The 25,048-nt window shown below is 39.2% G+C and overlaps 1 protein-coding gene across 1 annotated transcript in view; it reads left to right on the plus strand.

Annotated features, from left to right (window-relative positions):
* Nucleotides 1-3,739: 3,739 nt before the first annotated feature.
* hpse2 (heparanase 2) overlaps nt 3,740-25,048 on the plus strand; it is a 48,677-nt gene continuing 27,368 nt past the window's right edge. Inside the window, exons 1-3 of the mRNA XM_031839187.1 lie at nt 3,740-4,144; nt 6,061-6,215; nt 7,106-7,267. Coding sequence (XP_031695047.1) covers nt 3,864-4,144; nt 6,061-6,215; nt 7,106-7,267 — 598 coding nt within the window. The 5' untranslated portion in view covers nt 3,740-3,863. The remainder of the gene's footprint in view (nt 4,145-6,060; nt 6,216-7,105; nt 7,268-25,048) is intronic.

Genomic DNA, 25,048 nt, shown 5'->3' on the forward strand with positions numbered 1-25,048 from the left:
AGCAGCAAATATTACACAGCTAAAATGTGTTTTTGCTGTCTCCACTAGATGGCAGTATTATCCTCTGTTTCTGAAAATATGTCTCCTCTACCCAGATCCTAGTATAGATATCAGGCTTATTACACGGGATAATGTGTTTGGATTTACTTATTTGTCATAAGATATCCATTTGTTTTTCAAAATTCACATCCTGTAATAAATTGAATAATTGTTATAGTCTTTCAACATATTTTAGAAGGATGTATTTGGATCCTACAGCTTTATAATCACATACAACTTTTATATACCATGGAATGCATTATACATAAAGACCGACCTGTTAATGGGACGACCACATATGAAGTAGGCATTTTAATATTAGGAACATGAAATATGAATTCGGATTCAGGAAAATATATTACCATTATTGTTAGTTATTGCAGATTGATCAGCTGCTCTTGAATATACAGTGAAGCCCTCGTGCAGCAAAGGTCGATGGTCGTCTGTCAGATTTACGAGGTAGGAAACTGAAGGTGAGAACTGAGTTCTGCCAGGTCTTTAACACTCCTACAGTCTCTCTGCTCTCCATCAGCCACACATCCACAACATTTGGAGAAAAATACTTTGCACACAAGAACAAAACTATCTGGCTACTTCAAACGTTTCTTGTCTGCTCTTCTGCAAGAACAATATCCTCCAATTTGAACATCTCCGATATCTTACCGTCGGACTAAATGTTCTCTGTTTAAATGATGGTAAAATAAAAGCTGCACTTTCTCTTGTATTTAACATTAGTTATACCGATATTTAAACTTTGTCGTGGGCAGATAAAAAGAAAAAAAACACTCATATTGCTCTACAGAACATCTTATTATAAACTTATTAGAACTTGTAATCTTCAGTTGATCAGTATTTGTGAGTTAATACATTTCCCCATCCACGAGTCCACAGTGAAAGCCTGCTATTGTTACAGTGTCCAAATGATTTAATACAATTAAATATGCTAGTGTGCTAACGTAAAGTCAAAGTCAAATACAATTCCTGAATAAATACAAAATGTAATCAACACTGACAACACTTATCTTTTGCTGAGCAAAACGTTTCGTAATAGAAGCAGAGGCCCACGAGCTCCCACGTATTTTTTTTAAACATGAATACTCAAAGTATGTGAATTCAAAGGGCATACTTTTACTTGTTAGAAGAAATGGTCTATGTTCAACAAAATAGTTGTATTCAGAACATGCTGTTAATAAACTATAGCATAAAGTTATACGCTTAAAACTACGGATCTTATCTCTTTTTGCACGTAATTCCTTAAAGTATTCGGTGCAGCTTGGGTAAAGGTGATGGTGTTGCTTTTATTTAGTTTTATCCTGACCTGAGCCTCAAATCTGTCCGAACATTTTAAATATTTTTTATTTCAACAGTTCCTCCAACTGTCAAACAAAAAACTGCAACATGCAGCAAAAATAAAATGAAGAATGTTGTAAAAATGCTCTAAACATAACACACCATAATCACACAAACACATGTATTTAAAAAATATATATATATATATTGATGTTTCGTTAGGGTTAAGTTCATTTTAATTTTTCTTAGAAAAACATCCCTAAAACTATCAGTGACATGCCAGATGTGTCATAGCAAAGTTATTCAGGAACCCCCATATATATATATATATTTATAAAAATGGGTAATTGAAACCTCATGTCAACTATATCTAGCTGAGACAAAATGACAACGATCTGCTATGGATCTCTGCAAAAGGGCGGATACAGAACACATTATTGCTGGATTACATGAGTCTCAGATACTGTTAATTAATGCCGGTTTCATCTTTGCGTCACGATAGTGCGTCTTAACTGGCACTCAGGAGTGACCCTAAACTACATATTTGCCTTTTCACGTTTAGTTGAAGAATTAACAGAACACGTTTTGGTGATGCGTCATTACAAAATACAGCCTGCTGGATTTTTTAATGAGTTTATTGTGAACTTTCGTGCGTAAAACGTCAAACTTTATTGGATACGTGAGGTGTTGTAGGCCGAGAGGAAAATATTATAGTGGGCTTTACTCGGTACATTTTATTCTCACGTAATTTGCTGCTCATCTGTTAGACAGTAGTGACCTTAAACGACCACTTCTCGCTTCACTGACCGCCCTGGAGACATCACAATAGACGGCAATTTGTTTGGCGTGTCTTCCTCACCAGCGCCCCCCAAAAACATCTGGATCAGTCATATAAAGAGTTTATAGGTGAGCTCCATGTGTAGAAAGTTAAATCCCAAATTGGTTTTGAATGTTTTTGGAAAGAGGCCAAACTGAATGTTGCCATCTCCAAATCTCATTGGTATTAAAAAAATGTGCAATCAGTTCAAGTCAAGTCAAACTTTATTTGTAGGCCTATAGCACATTCAAAAACAAGTTGACCAAAGTGGGGAGAACAAAATACAAATGAATACAAAGCAAACACCAATAACAACAGAATAAATCAATAAACATAATGTGCACATATAAAATAACAACATTAGCCTACTGAAGTCAAAAGTGTCAAGCTCAACTTAATAATCAGACGCCAACGAGAAGAGGGGTATACTTCAATGTTTTTGATGAACTGTTCCGGAGATTAGAGTTCATAGGGACATCACGAGCATCGGAAAGGTCGACCTCGGTGCTCTAACGGGAGTATGAAGATGCAAGAGTTATGTGGCGCCATCCCATTTAAAACCTTAAAAAAAGGAATGACATTTTTAAATCAATCCTGAAACGGAAAGGAAGCCACGAGGAGGGAGGCCTGGTATACTGAATACTGGTGATATGTACTCCCGTTTGTTTTTAACAGTGAGAAGACGAGCAGCGGCATTTCGTAAGTGCAGACGACGAATCTGTTGTTATTCAAAACAATCTAAGCACCACAGCAGGAACATGAGATGTCATGTTGACAGGATTGTATCTTTTCTCTTTTTGAAGCATTCTTTTGTTCTCTCGAAATGTGTAGAGGACCGGGGAGTGTTGTAGGCCGACACATTTTCTGTTGGAACATTTTATTCACAATGTATCTGCACTTTCCGATGTAGTCTTGAAATTGTGCCACTGTGAGCTTAGCCAGTGATCACTTGGCTATTATTTGCATTTAAGTTTATGTAAATCTGAATTTAGCTGAGTTTAACCCCTGATATGCCTTTATTTCAACATGTTTTTTTCTTTTTCTTATTGTATACATTTTAATCTCAATAGTGCTTTTCTTCAAATGAATAATAATCTTTCCATAAAATGTAGATTATTGCCTTCGCAAAAGGAATAGCCAACATGGCGTACTCATTGTCAAAGCAAAAAAGCTCTTTTATTATCATCTTCATCATCATAATCATCATCGTCATCATAATAAACACGTAAATATGCGCAGCTTCTTGTTGATACTGAGCACTCTTTTTGCTCAGATATATTTCGATATTTGTACTATTTCACACATGATTTAAAAAAAATATTGATGATAATTTCATCAGAAAACACTCCTTTATCTTCAATATTTAGAAGACAATACGTCCTCAAATTTTAGAGAACGATAGCATTTTGTACTCATACCTCAGAGAACCTTAGAGGGGCGGTGCTGCCTCCTCTCCTCCTCCCAGCTTCTGGCTCTCTGAACCGGGAAGGCTGGCTTGGGGCGTGCGCTCTTATGAGCAGCTCCCAAAAATGCTCAGATGGGCGGGGGGCAGAGGGGGTGAGACAACTAGACAGGAAGACAGATCCTTATCGATGAGGCCGAGGTAAAGAACCACCATCGAACGATCGCGGCAGCAACGTTTGTTTATTTGCTTTTTCCCCTCTCACCTTTAAGCCTCATTACGCACACTCATCCTCCTGATCTCTAAACCAAGAAGATGCCCAAATCCTCACCGTGCGTATTCCCGAGGTCCTTCCTGTGGCTGGCATCTTTAGCTACTTTGGTGGTGCAGTCGGTGCTCTCTTCCTCCCACTCTTCTTCTACCTCCTCTGCATATCAGAGATCTGCAGCCGGTGGGAAGCGGCCGGGCTTTATGGAGAGGACGCTGGTTCTCCTGGATGTCAACACCCGCAGTCCGATCAGAGTCCTCAACGACAACTTCCTTTCTTTACAGCTGGACCCCTCGATCATCAAAGACGGCTGGCTGGACTTTCTGAGGTACCAGAGTGTTCTTATGTTCACCAATACCACCAATACCACCCCTCAAATGTCTGGTGGTTCTTTTATTCATTACGCACGCAGCCACGTTGTCTAAGTTGTCATGGAGTGAGCCAGCATGTTTCTTCCTCACTTACGGCACTGAGTGGTCCAATGTTCCACATTACTGAATGACTTTCATCGACTGGCAAAGTCCCAAATCATATAATTTAATAAGGAGATGATGAGAGTGAGCGATTGGTTCAAATGCTATCCATTTCGGGGTTGTTGCTGTTATAGTGCACATCGTGCTCTGTATGCAGACAGTATACATGTATAGGCTACAGACAGTATGCAGTGTGTCGATTGATATTAGACAAAATTATTTACCGCTTACCCATGTAGAATAATGCAAAATGTACATTTCACAAGTCATCAAATCTAGTTTTGAGGTTTTATTATTTTCTCTTAAAAGAGCTAAAAGTCCAATTTCACTTGGGTCCAATGTCATGCTGTTTTAAATATTCTTTTAGAATGCATTTGTGACTGACTGTCATTCAGTTTGGTGACTTTTCACCACAGTACCTTTCTCAGAACAGTCCAAATTCCCCACATTATGAGATCAAGACACTAACCTGCGCCACTGGCACACATTTGGACCATGGATTAGGAATCATGGCAGTTTAGAGTTCAAAACGTGGCAAAATAACTAATCAAGAATGTTTACCTATCACGTGCTGTATTTGATTTAATACAATGTGACTAATGTTATTTATTCTCATTGTTTAGTTCCGTTTCTATATCACATTGTATCATTGTCAGAGATAAACATGATCTAGAAGATGATCTAAAGGGCAAAACACTACATCACTTTGTCAAGTGCACTTCATAATCTGGAAACCATTTACTTACAAAAGGTGAGGAGAGCACGTTTAACCCCGTGCGTGTGCCCCATTCGTCCCCTATACAACTGTTTTTATTATTTTACAATCAATTCATAATAACATTTTTTATTTTCAATTCCACAACATCAAATAGCCTACCATTCTCTCTTTCACACAACCTTTTTAGCAACTTTGTTATGTTAGTTATTTTCTGCTGAATCATTTATGATGAATATTATATACATTTTACCCTCATCAACTACAATTTGAGTAATGTTTGTTTCGCATAAAATGACAAGCGGTCTGCACTGCAGTCTGTAGGCCTGTCGGCCGTCACTTTTGGCACCTTTTGTCCTTTTATTGTGTTGCGTTTAAGCCGACTGCCACGTAGGCTGTAAATAAAAAAACAGCGGTTTGCAAAAAATAAAAGTCCCTCATATACTGTCATTTTTCGTAACATGAAACGTCATATGCACTGGATATTAACTTTTAAAATTGCTATATTTTCACGGTGTTCAGTTTCTGTCTATATAATAATAGTAAAAGTAAAGTAGGCTACTATTTCGAATACTAGCCTATTTGTTATCAAAGACAATTCATTATATGTTTCATTTGTATAATAAACAAAGAACATCTTGTTTTCGGCGAGTTTGTGACAGCTGAAAATAAAAGATACCGATTATTGAAAAACTCCTTATTTGCGGTGGTCTTCATGAAGAGGAAGTCATTTGAATCTAAAATAGTGGTGAGTAAAACCATTTGGCCGCGTGTGTTACGTTTTCCTTCCGTTTCTCGGGCCTGCTGATGTCAAAGAGAAAAACAGAGCAGACGTTTTGTGATTGTCCTGCGGTGCTTAAACAGCCACTGCAAAATTAAATGACTTAATTTGTATCTCCGTTAGGTCATCTTTTTGACATGTGGAAATATAAATAATCTGAATGAAAGTAGGCTAAATTGAGTGGGTTAGGATTTGCCTTCATTCGTCCGCTCCTCCTACATATGACCGTGAGACTCTATACATAAAATGTCATGCCATGTCCTTTGTGTCCGCAGCTCCAAGCGGCTTGTGACCCTAGCGCGCGGCCTGTCTCCTGCCTTTTTGCGTTTTGGCGGAAAGCGAACCGACTTCCTGCAGTTCAACAACCAGAAGAACCTCGCCAAGTTTAGAGGGCCGGGGCCAGACTACTATCTGAAGAACTACGAAGACGGTGATTAGACATTTCTCTTCGTCTACTTGTCTCTATGTGTATTTCTGACGGACTCATAGACGTCTGCTCCGTCTGTCCGCGTTTCACCTCTCTAAATGAACAGTTAGACGCACAGAGTTAATTTTAGTGCAACATTATTATTTCCTACAAATGTTAGGTCGTTTATTTATTATAAACAGCCTCCATTTCATTTTAAATACAGTAAGTTGCCAGTCAGTTAGGGGCACCTAGTTTATACTAACACCGGCCCTACAATGAAATCTATACCTTCACGAGGGAGATTCGTGAGGCGCTTCTTATATTTACACTTATTAAATGGAATGAAGAAAATATTATAAACACGTCTTTGTTTAACACAATCCGCATCAATTTAACTGAGCATCAAAATACAACCTCCGACATTACCATAACGTTTAATTAGCACCTCTTCAAAACCGTTTCAACAAAACCTGAAATTGTGACCGTCAGGATTTATCGTAAGGTCCGTGAAGTAGACATCATTAGTTAGCTAGGTGTCGCAACTAAATTGCCAACTCGGTGAATTTAAGGCACTAAAGATGTTGTTTTTGTAACATGGTAGCATATAGGGCTTCATATAACACACATCAGTGTTACTTTTCAAGATATTTGACCATTTTACCATTGTATACACAAACGTTTCTGTTTTTGAAAAGTACCAAATGTGTGTTTAAAATGACACAACTTATCTTAGGTTTCAACAGGTGAACCAGGCTTTACTTGCAAATTCAATTGACCAAACAAAAGTGTTTTAACTTGTGGTGCATAGTATTTTTTGATGAAAATAGCAACATAGCTGTGAAATTGTTCACATCCATGACAACAAAAATATTAGAGTCGCCTTCATTTCTTCCATCTATGCCCACTTGCAGACATAGTGCGCAGTGACATTGCATTGGACGAGCAGAAGGGCTGCAAACTGGCCAACCATCCTGACATAATGCTGGAGCTGCAGAGGGAGAAAGCTGCCACCACACAGCTCGTCCTGCTGAAAGAGCAGCTGTCCAACATCTACAGCAACATTACGATAACAGGTAGGAGATTACACACACAAAAATGTCTCTTTTTTGGGGCGCCTGCTCATATCCTAAGAAGCATGTTATCCATGTTCACATAGCACAGTCTGGACTTTGTGGGTCCTGCACGTTCATGCAGATGCGTAAGTGCAAACACACACACACACGTTCTCTCACACAAGGTTCAAAGCATGCCAATGTAAACCATCAGCTTTCTAAATGACAAATGTAATTTGTAAAGGAGGAATGTGGGGATGGATCGAGGAGTGCAGCAGCAGAGGCTAGTAAACAGAGCACTGACATTTTCACTGGTTACAGTTAACTCAAACTGACCGCAGAAGGAACTCTGGAGTCCTGATTTTGGGTGGGCTGCATTTCTTATCTGTTTCTGTGATTGACTTGGATGTAAATGAGAAACGGCAGGAGAAGAGAGTAAATGAGGGACTTGTCTGTTAAAATTACTGTGGTTTCTTGGAGTCATTGTAATGAGTGAGTCTATAAAAAAGACTGAGTCGGTGTCAGAAATGATCAGTTAACTCTTCGCATGGATTTAAAGAGCTGAGAAGTAAACGTCAGTCAGTTGGTTAAGATAATCAGAAATTAAAAGAAAAAGTTTAGCTCCAACCCCTGAGAAATCGTAAAAGTAACGGCATTGTTAGAACAATACACCGAATGCTATTCCAAGTCTTTGCTGCTCTGTTGCTTCTCCTTACAGAAACACACACGTCCTATCCTCTTTAGCATCTTGAAAAGATAGTGGGTGGGGAGTGTTTTTTGGGTGGGTAGGGTTTTAATTCCAAAACACAGAACCACCCAGAAAGTGAGTCTTGAAAGCCAAAGAGCTCCTGGAAAAATAATTGTGGACTTGGAAGTTGAATCCAATCAAAGAGAATACATTATTTATGTGCTATACGGCAGTAAAAGTCAGACTTAGAAAGCCTTTTAGAAGGATAAAGGGTGAGATGTGGTACCATGTTCCCTGTAGATCCACAGAAATATGAAATATTTGGTTATGAGTTTTGGAAAGACATTGATAAATTATGTTAATCAAAGAATCCAAGTCTCCCTCAAGTGAATGCAGTTGGATGTGTCACCAATATGTTTAGTTATTATACACACAGAACCGGCGGCCTCACATGAGTAGGTCGGGAATGTGTTCTCCTTGTTTTCAGAGGGTCTCGCTTCACTGGTGCAACCGCACTGTGTGTTGCTGTATGAGTGATAGATGTGGAACATTTATCAGCTGCGTAATTCGGATACTCTCAAGTGCAACAGTCAAAACATGGCCTTGTTGCATTTATCAAGTAGGCAGACGCATAGAGGAAGATTTTGGAGGGAGAGGTTCAGCATCCTATTTTTAATCCTGTAGTGTTGCAACTGTGCTAAAAGCCATCATGGCCCTTTCAGTCTTTCATTTTAAAATGTTTTCATTAAACTTGGTAGTTTTCATTTTTTTATCAAGCATGCTGATAGTGATTATGTGACTATATGTTTGGTTTATTTTCAGGTGTGCATTGTATATTTCATTTATCAGGAGCATATAAGTACAGCATATTGTATCATGTGATTTCAATTACTAAAGTCCCAGACAATATGTCGTCCTATAACAATTATCAGTAATACATAAATTGTTGTATTTTGGTAAAACAAACAAGTGTAAACTAATAAAACCATGTTTGAGACAACTAGCCTCTTTCTCACACATGTGGTATAGTGGTAATGTTTCCCAAAATTAGGACCACATTTCCCATAAACCCTGCTGCTTCCTGTCACAAAGAGGATGTTACCGCTTGCTCACTTAGCTTTGCAGCATGGAGTCTTCTCGGTGATACTCAAGTAAAAATAAACACAGACATGATTGTCTGATGTTAAAATATGCATAGCTCCTTTGAGCTTATACTGTTGTGCAGACTCTAATTACTTTTAAAACAGATTTTACACTTGGAAATATGAAGACATATAAGTTAAAAATATTGATTCAATAAAACTTATGGTGATAATGAATCACCACTGAATGTTATTTTCCAACACACCAGACATTCTTGCATCATTTTACTGATTGATTAACGACCCTGTGGAGTATCTTGTCTCTTTAAATGTGAGCTCCTGGTGCGATGGATCCTTTTTATGGGGTAGAAGTAGAGTTGAAAGACGGAGAGCGGCGCCGTGCTGTTTTCGAGCATGTGCCGTATTTGATATCAGACTGGTTGGCTTGAAGTAGGGGATGAAGCCAAGCAGAAGGATGTCATTTACCCAAAGCTGATATACTGTGAAGTGTTCTCACAGAAACACTCATTTTTTTTGCGCACAGACACAAGCTGCCGGTTTGCCCAATGGGAAATGTTGTTCGAAGATTGTTTGTGAAGGACGAGTTACCGTTTTCTTTTTATGGTACAAAAATTAGCCTCTGGTGAAATCCAGCATTCGACATTGACTCTGTTTAATAACTCACCAGAATAAACACTGATAACGCCGAAAAAGTCCTGAGAGTGTGAACATGTTTATGGTCTCATTATTACTCTCAGTTGAACTCCAAGCATGTTGTGTAAACTAGAATCTGTGCATCTCAGTGGTGGAGAGAAACAGGGGTACAGAGGCACAAGGGATGCTTTTAAATACGGTCTGGTAACAATCAGCCAAGATTCATTGTGTGTGTGTGTGTGTGTGTGTGTGTGAGAGAGAAGGCAGTAGTTGTTTGAAGGACCTTTAACAGTCTCGCTCCATCCTTTTCCACTCACCACTGTCTGACATTTGACCTAGGCTTGTTAGAGCTATCAATAATGGAGCCACTCTGAGCTAACACACACACACACACATTCACACACACGTTCAGCTGGGGAATATAATCGAGAAAATACCCCAAGTTCAGACCAGGTCACAGTCAGGGTCATTTTGTGTCTCTCTGCATGGAGCATTTCCCCCCATCAGCCATCACTTCTTCAATTCTCTCTTCTCTTCCTCTGCCTCCATCACGTCCCTCCTCTCCACAACTTGACACCTCTCCCTCACTTTCCCTCTCATGTTTACTGTTAGTTTAGCTGTGTATATTGTGACTTCATGTGAAAGTCCTATGTTTATTTGACACGTCAGAGAATGAGAGGCAGTCAATCCGTTCACCTTGTGACCTCAAACGCCTCTTCCGTGTGTTTTAAGGCTCAAAGGGTAAACGCAACTCAATTTAAGAATTCCTATACTGTGTTATTCTTGTAGTCTAAGGCCGGCCGATCAATATTTGAGAACACTGGGAAGAAGAAAATCCCCCCAAAAGAGAGAAACTGGAGAAGTAGGAGTCAAACATGGGATGTTTTCAGTTATAAGGTCTGCAGATGCTTGTGGGACAATGAATAGCAAACCTGTTTAGCTATTTCTGTTGGAAGGATCGAGGATTTCACTTTTAATGTTTCCTTTGATTTTCAAGAGATAGAAAACATTGTGCACAACTCAAAAGCATATTGACATCAGATGATGTGAACATTTCATGTCACGATTTTCCTGTGAAGAAACAACTATTTTTATTTCTTCACAGTTAGGACACACATCTTTTTTTTTTTTTTTTTTTTTTTAGTGAAAACCGAATAATCTTCAATAAGGTAGGCCTAATCATAAATCATAAGGTCCCGCTGCATAAATAAAGGATAAATAAATAGCAACATTGTGTGAATCTGTTCTTTCTTACATGATGATTCCTGTAGCTAGACAGTTTTTACAAGTCTCTCAGATGTACAGGAGGAAAAAAAAGAATGAGTCATACGACATTTATCACCACAAGCAACCTCATCAATGAGGAAAACACAAGGAAAATGTACACTATATTATGATTATAAGTACAGTAAAAGAACAAGATGAGAAGTGATAAGTAACACTGAAGTAATGTTGCTGTTGGTCCAGTTATTTTAAGTTTTTGGACACAGGCACCTACTGGACATCAGTGTAGGAGGGGGGATTGGGAAGACGAGCCATCTAGATGAGATGGGGGGCAGAGTAGGACGGAGGTTGGATTTTAATTTGGGACGGAGCCAGGTTCATGGAGAGCAAAACACATGTTGTATAACAGAAATGCAAAAGAAACTAAAATCCTGCAACAATCCGAACTTCAAAATAGCTGGTTGTTATCGTCTTGATATTTCTGGTTTTCTGTATGTGAGAGTAAATGTAGCTTTAAATCGATGGATTCTCCTGCAGGAACAATAGCACAAAACACAGCCAGTGTTGAACTGAAACAAAGCTTACAAAGGGGCACTGGATGCTGGTTTGACGCCACACCACGTGATCCATGAGGTCATACTTTTTTATTGATCATAAGTTTTGGTTCGAGGCATCACATTAATAAACATTATTTTAATGAGCCAAAAGTTGACGTCACGATCTCCTCTTTCTCTCTTACTTTAGTCTGACCTCAGATGTGGCGCATCAAGTATCACAAATGTTTACAGTTTCAAATCAGTGGTTAGATTGCTGAGAGTACATCAGACACTAATACCTGAGCCCCTCTCTTTGAACTGACACAGAGGTGCAGCAGTCACAGCCAGAAGCCTCTCACTGGGAGCTGCAGGGCTCCATTGAAAGGAAACATGAGAATGACAAAATAGAGGTGTGATGCAATACTAATGTAACCCTGCTTTCACAACAAACGTGCAAGTGCAACAGAGCAAGGACATTATTTTTTAAGTGGCTACGCACTCCTGAACAGCTGCATAAGCCAGAGTGCGGAGCGGTTTGCGCTGTCCTTATTTTCCACCAGGTTTTTGGGCCAAAGTTAATCAAAATTTAACTTTTACCCCGAATATGCTGACTTTCAAGATGCGTGTTCTGGCATTGACGGGGAGGTCTTGGACGAATCTGCTGCTCATGATGGACCGTGTAGCACGTCTGACCTTCATGCAGGGGATAAGAGTTTGCATCCTGTCACAATGAACACAATGTATGAACCATCAACACTATCTTTACCCTACTTTAACCAACTGTTCCGGTTTCCTAGCGTTAAACATACCCTAAACATAGTTTATTTACAATGTCCATACTCTTTCCCTCACTCGACCATACCTACCTAGGTTGCCATGCGCAGATGTTGTTGAAAGCAAGAATTTAAAAAATGTTGCCGGTGGACATTTTCTCTGAATGTAGGCTTTGCAGAATTGTCCGGTGTTGAGTTGTTGTGGGAAGGAGAATGGAGGAAAAGTGACGTTTGGGCATGTCTGAACTATTCTCTAATCCTGCCAGACATGTGTCCGAAAATATTAAAACTACAGTATGTGCACTTCATCTAACTAAAAACCACACGTTTCAATATTTTACAATTGCTTTGGCTGAGTAATCGAAGAATAATTTCAATGTGCAAAGCTCTTTGTGTAATAAGATAATAATAATAAGACTGAAGGGACATTCATGTCTCTGACAAAAACTATTATGAGTCACTTAACAGGACATGGAGAACAACAGAAGGTTAAAAACAGACATGAGGAGCATAAAAAGGGGACTTTGCTGAACATCTGTGTATGACTTGAGAATGTTTTCATCAAAACAAACTGGCACAGCTGTCTATAGTCAGAGGCCTCTAGTTATAACTTTCTGTTGTTACTCATTTGAAGAAATCAAAACATATTTTCTTATGACAGTGGGAAACATGCTCCATCTTTCCTATTAGTTCTGCTATACGACTCCTCCCTTAGCCTTTTGTCCACTCTTTCCTTAATCTCATGTTCAAAACTCATTTGTAAGGAAGAAGTAGAATAATTCCACCAACATCTGCCTCGTCTCCTTTGTTTAAAATTCCCCCAGTGAATATGCGCGCGCACACACACACACACACACACACACACACACACAAGGTGTGAATTGTGTTTTTGGTGTCCATCTTTCCAGCTTGCTGCTGAATGCAGATTTATGAGTTTCTCCTGCCAAGTTTCACACTATAACGCCGCATTACAGCCAGTTTGCCGTCACAGCGGGATAATGAATGTATTCTGCTTTGATTTGTTTATATCCATAATGATCTTATTGGATATGAGCAGTTGCTGTGGATCTTGGAAAGCAAAGTGGTAAAACAAAGAACTTTTAAAGGTTGTGTGTATGTTTTTCACATTACGGTTTGCCCCGACTGCTTGCTTTTCTTTTGAAAGAAAAGGACCTGGAAAGCTGCTGTGCTGTACTGCCAACAACTGAGGGGAGTCAAAACTCATAAATCTGCTCAAGCAAGAATACCCACAGTTTTTATACAAAAACATTAAGCTTTGGAACATCATCAAATCATTCAATGATCTCGAACAGTGGTTCCAAACTATGAGTTGTTCAACAGAGATTTTATTTTCCAACCTGTCCACACAGTTAGGTAAAGTAAAATGAATATCCTTCTCTTTGAAGAAGGGAAGTTTACCATATTTTAATTACTTTTTAATGTTTTGTTTAAAGAGAGAGGTTTTGTATTCATCTCTCTCCTCACAAATTAGTAAATGTTTTGTCTTTTTTGTTCTATTTTTTCAATGATCTTAGCTTCTTAGTTTAAAACGAAACAATTTAGAATTTTTTTTATTATTTATCTGAGATTTCATGTCGATTCCTTTTTGTTTTTAATCACATTTTTATGAACAATTGACAAAGAGAGAAAGGGAACATGAGACACACTGTGAGAGGAGAAGATCTGCCAATGGTCTGTGGTCAGATATGAACAAAGAATGCTGATACAACTGGCAGGGTAGCAAACCGAACTAAGGAAAGCCTGTAAAGGAATCCATGAAAACACCAAGTTGAAATTTAAATGACCTTTAAGTGAGCTAGGCTTCCCATTGCAAATTGGCTTTGGACCCTGTTCAGTTAGATTTTAGGGTTTCATGGCAAATTATTTAGGGCATTATATTAAATGATGGCAACAAACTGACGATGTATTAAAACCAGACCAAGAAGAAAATAGCCAAAAAATGCGCCTGGCATAAACCAGGCACAACAAATTGAAACCTTGGCATGTGGTGGTGGAACACCACAAACAATGGCTGCCTCAGTCACCTGGCAGCTACTGAACAAAACCAACTCTAAATGAGATCGTTATTACACCGACATAATACATTTAAACATTGAATCATGAAGAACTTCATCATTTGCTGCACTATATCAGTCTATTGACTAGTATCTCATCTGTTGTGAAAAACATTTGTTTTGTGTTTTTTAATTCAAAACCATCTCTGTAACTAAAATTCCCTGCAGTAAAGTTTTAATGTCTGACATTTGTTGTTTACAAGAATTTAGTTTGCACCATGTGCGTCTTTTTTATCAGTTGTTTTGTCCTTTCCGTCACCATGTGCATCTTTTTTTTTTTTTTTTTGCTGCGTTGTGTTTAAAGTCACGTTTGTTTTTCAGTTTCAGTGTCTCTAATAATCTCTAATAAGCATAATTCTTTACATGGCAAAAATGTTTTGATCCAGAATGAAGCCCCGCGGCACACATGGAGGCTTTTTATGATATACCTCAGAGAAGTAGAAGAAGTATCAGACAAATGAGCTCAGTCAGAACGTGAATACAATACATCACATGACCTTATATCCTATGTGTGTTTCACTGAATTTATCACATGCCATTTCTTCATTCTTACCCGTCAGTTTACAATTATCAGCAGTGATGTAAGCTCAGCATGACAAACTCTTGATTGCCTTATTGCCTGCTTTTTTTTTTTTTTTCCCCCTTCCCTTTTTCCACATGGCCTGTACGGATCCAGAAGTGTCTGTTTTTCGTTGATCGAAAGAATACCTAGAGTGTTTAAAGCATGGATGGACGTAACATGTAATTCCATGTGTTTGCAATATGCCCCGAGACAAGTGCCAGCAACCTGCATACGAATGTCATTTTTAATAGCCTGATGCATGGGAAATGTTTGAAAGCAGTCCTTTCTCTCCTATGATTGTTTGGCATGACATCCAGCCTCCACATTTTCCCTCAGAACTCTAGAAAACATACGTTTTGTGTCAAATTTCAAATCATGGCACAGTGTTCTTGACTGCTCCGAGCCAGTTCGTACCAATGGGATGGACCTGTAGCAGGAATGCTGGTACCTCTTGAGTGTGTCTGTGTGTATTCATACCGTGTGTGTGTGTGTGTGTGTCAGCTCTGTATGGGTCCAGATGAAATTGTTATCCTGAGGGGAAACATGCCTCCTTCATTACCAGCGAGACACATTTTATTTCCTTAATTTGACTCTCAGGCTGTCGTCAGTTATTTTTCGAGATTGCCCTATGTGTGTGTATGTATGTGTGTGTGTGTGTGTGTGTGTGTGTGTGTGTGTGCCTGTCCATATGTACTCATTGTATTTAAAGTTTGTAGTGGAAGTTGGGGCTATTAAGGGGCTAGGGAGTTGTAACCCCTGTTTAGGGAGGCAAATTGACCTGGTGTTTAAGAATGATGTTTCCTCTTTCAACTACACTGGAATTTGAACACACTCATTAGCGTCACACAAAGGTTTGCAGCATATCTGCATGCGTGTGTGGGTGTTCAAGGAAAGAGTCTCCTTTTGGTTGTAGTGAGAGAATACAGTGTAGTCCTGAGGGGATTAGTCATCATCAATAAGGATCAGAGGCGTTCTGTCATTTTTCTATTATGAATTGCACAATGGAAGTATTTGATATTACATATTTTTTCATATACGACGTTCTCTTCTCTGACTAAATGTAAGATTCTCTGAGGATGTTTTTCAGGCTTTCCTTGTAACCTTAACGTAATGTTAAATATGTTTCTTATTTTCGAGACGTATCTTTTTCATCCTTCCTCTTTCTTCTCTTTAATGTGTTCCTCATCGAGTTTGTATCCAACATTGTAGCTTTGCTTAAGCTTTCTACAGTTTAAATTATTTGTTTTGATCAAATTGGTTTCCTGCCTACTTAACTGAGGAAATGCCAGCCAGTCTTCAGCACCGGGTACATTCATCTCACTTGCAAAGCTCCCATGTATTACCGTAAACTCCAGACATTGTTGCTTGCATAAGAGTTTGGCATGTTTCTCTTCTGGCCACTTGTGAATCCTCTTTAATTTTTTCTTTTTTTTTTCACTCGGAGCATATGGCTTGTTGGATTGTGTCGGACCTTGTCAGGGGCCATCTATCACTCCACGGTGTCCTGCTGAGTTGGAGATTCGGCTCTCAGCCCTCAAAATGGGAAAACAAGAGTGAGAGGGAACAAAGTTAGATTAAGAGAGAGGGAAGGGAAAGGGGGATGGAAGGAGTGAGAAATTAAATAAGAGCGACAGACAGACGAGGGACGGATGGACGTGAAAAGAGCAAAGAAATAACAAAGTACAAAGATGAGTAAAACATTTTTCCTCATACGAGTCCAACAAAGACTGTTTTCAGTTTTTTTTTCTGAACCAATCTTTTTACCATCCCAGCTCTGGCAGTTTAGAGCCCTCGACCCAGTTAACACCTGTGGTGTAAAACTGCCTTCAAGGTTGAGCAAAGCTGTTGGTGTTCAGGTTTCAGTAGCTTCACGCTTGTTAGACTCCCCAACAGCCTCGGAGCACAAATAACATCTTCAGAGCGCTCTTAAGAAAACACCTTTTAATAAGAAGTGTGTTTCCAAAAACCTTTTACTGGCCTTGTATTTATTTCAGATGACTTCTCACACAAACAGATGGAAAACAAAACACTGCATGTTTCATATTTATTTTATTTCTAAATGTGACTGGCTGTACGTATATTGTTTTTGCTTGATTTATATTTCAATAGAAAAAACTTTTTTTCCGGTTTCATTTTTACCAAATCTACGATATGATCTCCTCTAAAGAACTTTATCAAACAACTTTAACATTGTCTTCTATGTAAAATCAGTAAAGAAAAAAAACAACACAATAATTGAGAAAACATGTCCGTCCTTGTTAAAGTGTTGAGTCTACCTGCACAGAGGCATCGCTCCTGGCTGTGACTGACCTCTGACCCTCACATGAAACGAGAACATGAATGCGCCTCAGAGGGATTTGTGAAGAAGTTACTTCCTCATTATTCTGTGCGTCAGATGGTGTCTGAAGAGCTCTGGAAACATCCGTAATGTTACAGCTGAAAGTAAGAAGTTGTAAAATTAGATTCATAAAACAACACATTGCTTACGTAGACATTGTCCTCCTGTATCTGCTGTGTCACCATAGGGTCTTGAAATATCCTTAAATTATATATATGGATATGTTAAATTCAGACAGAATATGCATGAAGGGAGGACGTATGGCAGATGGAAAAAAGTGGCCTCAATGATGCCCAAGTAAATGTCGTGTTCTTCACCAGAGCTGCATTTAAGGTCAAATCAAGAAGAAGAACATTTTCCTCCACTATAACTAAAACCGGTGCCTCGCTGTGAGAATGATTGTTGAAACAACATCTCATGACACACCTGCAGAGCAGGCACTGTTCAGTCTTAACTGTCTGTTTTTTGAAATAGTGTGAATCTTCAAAAAGATTGTGATCAACATGCATTATTCAATATGGCAAAATTACCACTTGGCAAATTAAACAAATTTACTCTCTCAAATTCCTGTCATGCAACATCATGCACAACTATAAAGGAAGCACAAAGCTAACCGGTGAAAAAAAGTGGCACAAGTGAACAGATGAGGAAAAGGGAGATAAGGAGTCTAATTACCTGTGATCTTTTATTAGTATTATTAGTATTCAGCGCATTAATTGTCTTTTCGCTCACCTCCAACATCAAACCTCTCATGCGTCTGTGTATAAATCCAGACAAGGTCCAAATATCCTGTTTTTCTTTGAGAGAATTCAACCCTACAGGTGCCCAGCTACCTTCCAAAACTATGACTCAGTGCAGCCTGCATATGACTCAACAGCCAAATAACAAATAACTCTGGTATCCAAACAACATGATCTAGAGTTCCAGGAAACGGCTGAAATGTGAAGTTTTAAAGGGAAACTGACTTCATGTCAGAAATGTCTCCTTGACATTTGGCCTTTTCCGTTTGGTTTTGAAAGATACTGAGCAGCTTTAGGTAGTAATGGATCACAGTGCGGCTTTTTTTTGTTGTTTTTTTCAAACACGTGTTTGTTTCAGATGAAAAAATGTTGTAAACTGAAGTGAGAGAAGCTGTGTGTGTTTTTGTCAGGCAGAGCTTTGAATAAGTCTTTCAGTCAGAACCCACATCTCTTTCAGAGCCCGGGTATTTGTTTGTCTGTAAATCTTAAAACGTAGGCTAGAAACATGGCCGGACACATATGGAAGCCAGTTTGGGCTTGGCTGTTAGGATGGCAACCTACTTTTACTGAGCCCAACAACTGATAGTGGTTTGGCTACATCTGAAGATCAGTCACCTCTGAAAAGTTTATTGGCTCATTAGAGGAGCAATGGAAGCTTAATGTTAGATGTGTAACCAAATTGTTTTCTTTCTCATTTGCCAAAGTTTCTCTTTGTTTCTGTTTTTGATAATTGGCTTAAGTATCCAGTAATTGGTGCCTTGGGTTTATATTTTGAGATTTTATTAGATGCCAGCTGATGTATGGTTACAAGATGACAGAGAAAATATCTAAACAATTTTATGGGCTTTCATCACTTAAGCAGTACAACACATTTAAAAAATACAATGATGTTACTTGGAACGCGTCCTGTGTCTCTGATGCACACAAATCCCAAAGCACGCAGTAAACTCACCATGGACACGTCCAGACAACGTGCCCTCATTCTTAGCTTATAATGCTACATTGTCAACAACAAACCTTTCTGTTTAGAAAAAATGAACCACCCAGATGTCACCATTTTCTGACTGATCTTGTGCTGACGAGGTCCCATGTTCATAGTCTCGATCATCGCGGGAGAGACGAGATGGCTTTCCTGCAACAAGACCAATCCGCACAGATTTTATTTCAACAATCACGGCTACAAACTTGACTTTGGTAAATAAAACAAGTGGCTGCTGATCTACGCTGTATTCACTTATGTCTGTGTTGACCCAATGATGCTTTACCGTCCAGGGGACGAGCCCTGTTGACAAAGTGTTTTCACCGGTCGACACCATTTTCTTACCATCTGTGCATAGTCTCAATTAGTGAAAGGAAAATGTAAAATATAAATAGGCACATTTTGCAAAATATTGAACTATTTAATTTATAAAGTAGCTTATTTATTTTAATGGATTAAATCACACTTTAAAATGTTCTTTTTAGATTCAGAAAAAAATATACAAAAGGTTGATTTGAATATAAATAAGAAAATATATTGATATTCTGACTTGCTAACATGTGTATGCAATGTATAACATCAAAAACAAGTTAAACACTGCAATTTGTAAAACAACACACACATTTTATTGGGGACCCACTCAAATAACCACCTGTGTGTCCTGGGGACTCAGCACATTTAAAACCTATCGACATCACTGAACATATTTAAATCATGTCTTAACTATAGCAAATAGCTGTTAATGTGTCGCAAAGATATAAAGAAGAAAGGAAGGAAGAAATAACTGCACTATCCTCGTGACTGGGTCTCATGCACTGAGGCACCTCTTATAGCTGGTTGCCCTCCAAGCCCCTTTACTCTAAAACTGTTATTGAAGGAATTTTATGAGTTCATAAATGCGTAATGAAATTATCGTCGGTCGGAGAAGTGAAGCACGGAAAGGAGAAGTGGAATTGAATTTTCGGTGGTATTTTCCTTAGACCTGCATTCCCCAAGGGAACGTACAGGACTGCTTGCAGTGGCCCAGGCAAGAGAAACCTTTGCCTGAGGTTTCAAACCTCTGCTTTGAATGGCAGGAGTCGACACCTCTAACCAGGAGCAGATGTTTGGCTTGGCTCGGCTTGGCTTGGCTCGGCCCGGTCCTTCCCCTGGCAGAGTAGGAAACCCCCGGTCCGATACAGCAGCATGCCCCACTCGCAATGCTAATATCCAGGCTCTTGTTCTTCTCTCCTCGGTGAACTCCACTGCCTTCACAGTCCATCACTGTAGCACCAGAAAATACATGGGAACAGAGCCAAGACAAGGAGGACTCCTGCACATTCACACCAACATTCACATCTCAACACTGTAGTGATGCTGCAAGGGATTCTGTAGTAATGTTGGACAACTGATAAACCATCGCCATTATTTCCTTCCTTTTGTCCTAAGTCTACTGTGAGCTACTGCTGTTCAGCGTTTAGGCTTACAGACGTTTTGCAGCAAGCACATAGTTGTAAAATGCCATTCATCATTCACATTATATTCATATATTTTATTACATTTTACAACATACACATTGGGAAGTAAGAGTTGGAAAGTAAGAGTAAAGCAAAATGCAAAAAAGTAGTAAAACTTTGTTGTAATGGCATACGAAGTTGATGCTGCTTTTAGACTTACATTAGTCAAGGGTGAGCTTATAGGAAGTTATACAATTCACAGATCATTTTTAAATAATCTGCTGAATTCAGATGATTCAGATGTTTTGTTTACTTGTTGTAAACGAATGAACTACGTCTGTCTCCTTTGTTTAACAGTGTTTGAGAGTAGACATTGAAGATATTACGGGACACTTTGCCTTTTTCTGCCTCTTCTAAAACGGTTTGCTACGGTTCTGATTCTCCCAATATGAAGCATTTTTGAAATCCTCCAGATGTAACCTAAACATCTTACTCTTACCAGATATGAACCGGTTTCTCTGCACTGATTTAAAATCCCTTTCTGTATGAACTGGCTCATACATACATTTTCCTGGTGTCACCTGCAATACTTTTGTCCACTCCCTTTAGTCCGATAGATGGCTAATTATTGTGCTGCATTATCAGCACCAGCTTCTTTCTTTACAAACAAGAAAAACATGTATGTAGTATCATATTACCTCAAACATCCTAAGGAGATGTTTAAAGTCGCTCACTTCTGCCTCTTGCAGTTCAATTACATTTACTATTTTCATTCTCAACTAATCTATGACAGAGACTTGGAAAACAAACTGGTGTTATCTAACCTAACAGCTCTACATTGTTTTATTTCATGGGTACAAAACTGTACCAATCAAGTCAATGAAACAAATAAATACTGAAAGTATGTTTATGATCAGTAACGAGTTGACAGATCAGTGTATATTTTCTTTACGTTTCCTACAGTGGGTGTAAATGAGTTGGTATTTTTTTGTAAAACTGAAAAAAAGTGTGTGTGGGATTGCTTTCAAACTCTTAGCATACAATATGTTTTTTGCATAGTTTAACATTTGCACCACCGCAAGTGTTGAAGCAGAATCTCATTTTCCACACATCAAACATTTAAACAGACTAATTGACCAAAACACAATAATAAAACAAATCTCACTTGCGTGCAAACCCCTGCCAACGCGTCTCAGGGAAGAAGCAAAGCACAAAATGAGAAAAAAATGTTTTCAAATGTGGAAATGGGCTGAGATTTTTATAATGCAGCTTTATGTGCCCGACAGACGGGATCAGGGGAACTCAGCAGGAGCTGATGAGGAGACAGCTTTGAGACTTTGGGAGGTATTTGTTAAGGTGAATGGTTGGAAAAAAAAGTCCCGCTCTCTTTCTCCATAAACATCTGGCAGGAATATCCATCACAGTGCTGGGACGAATCCCAGCTTCGCCATAACGAGGAATTGCTGCAGAAACTCAAATGGGACTTAAAAGTTAAGAGTTATGGGAAGACAGTCTGTCCGCCTGACTGAGGCAGGTGCCCCCTGTAGTGTTCGTCCTACGCGGGCCAGCCTTGTAGAGAGGATTCACGTGAGAGCATTGTTTTTCTTTTTTTACGTGAGCCGCACAGCTCTACCACCAAATCATTACTTTACCGCCACGATAATGAAGTAATAGCATCACTTAAAATGAAAGTTTACTAATTTAAAGCATTGAAAATTGTTCTTTGATCAGCCTAAAACTGTGCCAAATTAGCTGCCTTGCATTGATAGTTCAAGTTTGTAGAATAATTAATTACATGTACATGCATCAGAAAAATGTGAATTACAAATTAGAAAAACATTAGGAAAGTTAAACGTGAAATCTGGCAATTTTAATATATTAAGGGGCAATTAAAAATATTTCTTTGGCTTTAATTTATTGGCAAACATTTGGTCACATTTGTACCAATATTATATAAATTATTGTATAAAATGTGATTATGCAATTATATTTAATTAGGTTAATTATCAGTCATTATATTTAAATTACAAAATAGGAAATGGCTCATATAGTCAGTGTGGTCAATAAACCACATAGTAGCATTCTTAAAACATTTTGTAACTTTTCCCAGCATCTGTTATTATCAAAGTACAATTATATACAAAACTGTTGTATTGCAAGCTCCTGATCCTGTGACTGTTTAATCTGGCTCTGCTCGCTTAGCAGAAGACAGAACCTCCAGTTTAACTAACGCATAACTAATGCGTGTGGATATAGTTTGAGAGAGGAAGATGATTGCTGTGATTACGGTGATTATTCTAGCAGTGAAAGGGAGTCTGGGATACTGTGTGTTTGCTTTGCTGCCCTTCTGGGGATCTGGTCTTCATAACCCTCATCCATCACACGGCCCAGGATCAAAGATACCCTTCTTGAGCTGGGAATGTAGCAGATGTCCTAAATGCCCCCATAAACAAATGTTTTGTTTGCCCTTGTTTGCCAGTCGTACGATTTTTGAAACACGATTAAATGCAAGGTGCTAAAAGAGGCCTTTATAAAGAACCAAAAATGTTCCTCTTGCGGATGAGCAATCAGTGATTTGCACTGTGTTTACAGCCTAAGCAGGTGTTTTGAGGGAAGGGCTGCAGACATTGTTTTAAGTCCGAACTCTTTGATGGTTCAGGCTTAGTAAAGCTTAGTAAAGCCCTGGGCTACTCTCACTCCCGTTTCACTCTGTCTGCCCGTAGGAGTCTTGTTTCTCTGCAATTATAGAGCAATCAGAGCTCAATCACAGCATTAGCAGAGGTGTGTGACGACATGGCTAACCGGATAAGAGCTGGACGCTTTACAACCGCCCTCTTTGGAGGTGACGCCGCTGCTAATCTCTGGTAGTAAAAATGTCAGGTGTGGCTCTCGTTTGTTATCTTTAAAGGTTCTACCTTTAAAAAAAAAAAAAAAAAAAGCAACATTAACGTTGGACACACTAATCTTATTCATGTGTTCAATAACTACTAAAGCTGTATTGTTAAAAACCCATCTGCTGGACTTCAGGCAGTTTTTCTTTTATATGTCCTGAATATTCTTATCAAGAGCATGAAAGCCTTCTCTTTGCATCAAGTTTAACCGTTCAGAGTTGTTGAAAAGGTTTCAAACTTGCTCAATGACGCTGATGAGTTCGGTGAGAGTGAACCAAAAAAAACAAAAGTCACAGCCGGTAAAACCAAAACAATGAGCTGAAAGATGCTATTAAGCTCTGAGGATACAGCCTCACTCTAAAAAATGGGCGAAGCGGTGGATCAGTGGTGATGCAGAGCAGACAGCCAGCAGCTAGCGACCTGAGACAGCATCCTGTCACTCAAAGCGGCTAAAGTGACTTTAAGCCTCAATACAATCAGAACGGGTGAGTTACATAAAAATTCACCCCCAGTTCAGTTATCATGAACGATATTAGCTAAAGGAACCAAAAACGTTTTTTGTACCAGACTGTAAACATGTTTATACTTCAAACTTGGGCATTTCACCATGGGTGTCTATGGGGATTGACTCGCTTCTGGAGCCAGCCTCAAGTGGCCATTTGAGGAAATTGGCTTCGTTTTTCAGCATCGGAGGTTGCTGCTCGGTTCGTCCTTATGAATGCTCCAGTTAACATTACATACGGGTGTTGATGAAATATTGAACAGTGCAGCTTTAAGATTGTTCAGTTAAAATGGCAAATTATGTAGTCCTTATTTTTCAACACCACTGCTAATAAAGTACTGTCCTTCTTGGCTTTGTCTACATTTTGAATACACTTTCACGAAGGTGAACCTTCAGTTCATTTCACGAGTTAGTAAACAGCCTGTCAGATTATGACAACAGGATGATTCATAACCAGTTTTGGCTTATTGCGACAACTGTTAATTCCCTCTCCTTTGGACGTGTTTGGTTGTGGTTTGTAGGTAGCTGCACAACGCAAACAAAGAGAAGAGACATTAGGTTGTTTCTCTCCTGGGAAACGAAGACTTCCACACACCTTGTTTCTTTACAAGCCAAACACGGTGAGGTCATTAGTTTCTAAAAAGCGTACTTTTCTCATTAGGGAGTGATAGACAGCGACCATTGCCAAACAGATGTGAAAACCACTCACACCCCAAACGCATTTCCCTCACACCCTGTTCCCCTGACAAGTGGTTTGAGTTACATTTGTTACAGTTACAGTTATTTTGTCCGCTTCTCTGTATTTGAGTTGTTGTCTGCAGTCTGTTGCCTAGGCTGAAGCACACACACACACACACACACATACACACACACACACACACACACGCAGAGAGTGGATGTATGTGTGTTAACATACCACTCATCTTACTCACCAGCTCTGTCAACTTTCTCTGCATCTCCTTACACTGGGTACACAGAAGAGGGCCACACGCAAGTCTAGTCACAGCAAATGCACAGATTGAGGAAATCTTTCTCTCTCACACTCTTGTTTGCACACACATGCACGTGCACACACACAAACACACACCGGTCCCCCTCTACTAACGGAATTGAAAACAGGTGCCCACCACATATCTTGCATTCTTCCAAAATACAAAAGTGGCTTGACCTGAATGGTTTCGCTGGAGTGGAGCCATCCTGTATGAAAGAAGAGTCCATGTGAAGAGATGTGTGTGTGTGTGTGTGTGTGTGTGTGTGTGTGTAAACATGGAGGCGTCTGTGCAACACGCTGGTGGAGCAGCACAGACTCACAATATATTGGA

This window comes from Anarrhichthys ocellatus, unplaced genomic scaffold (assembly GCF_004355925.1).
Source record: "Anarrhichthys ocellatus isolate YVR2014 unplaced genomic scaffold, GSC_Weel_1.0 scaffold3, whole genome shotgun sequence".
In the NCBI taxonomy this organism is placed as follows: domain Eukaryota; kingdom Metazoa; phylum Chordata; class Actinopteri; order Perciformes; family Anarhichadidae; genus Anarrhichthys; species Anarrhichthys ocellatus.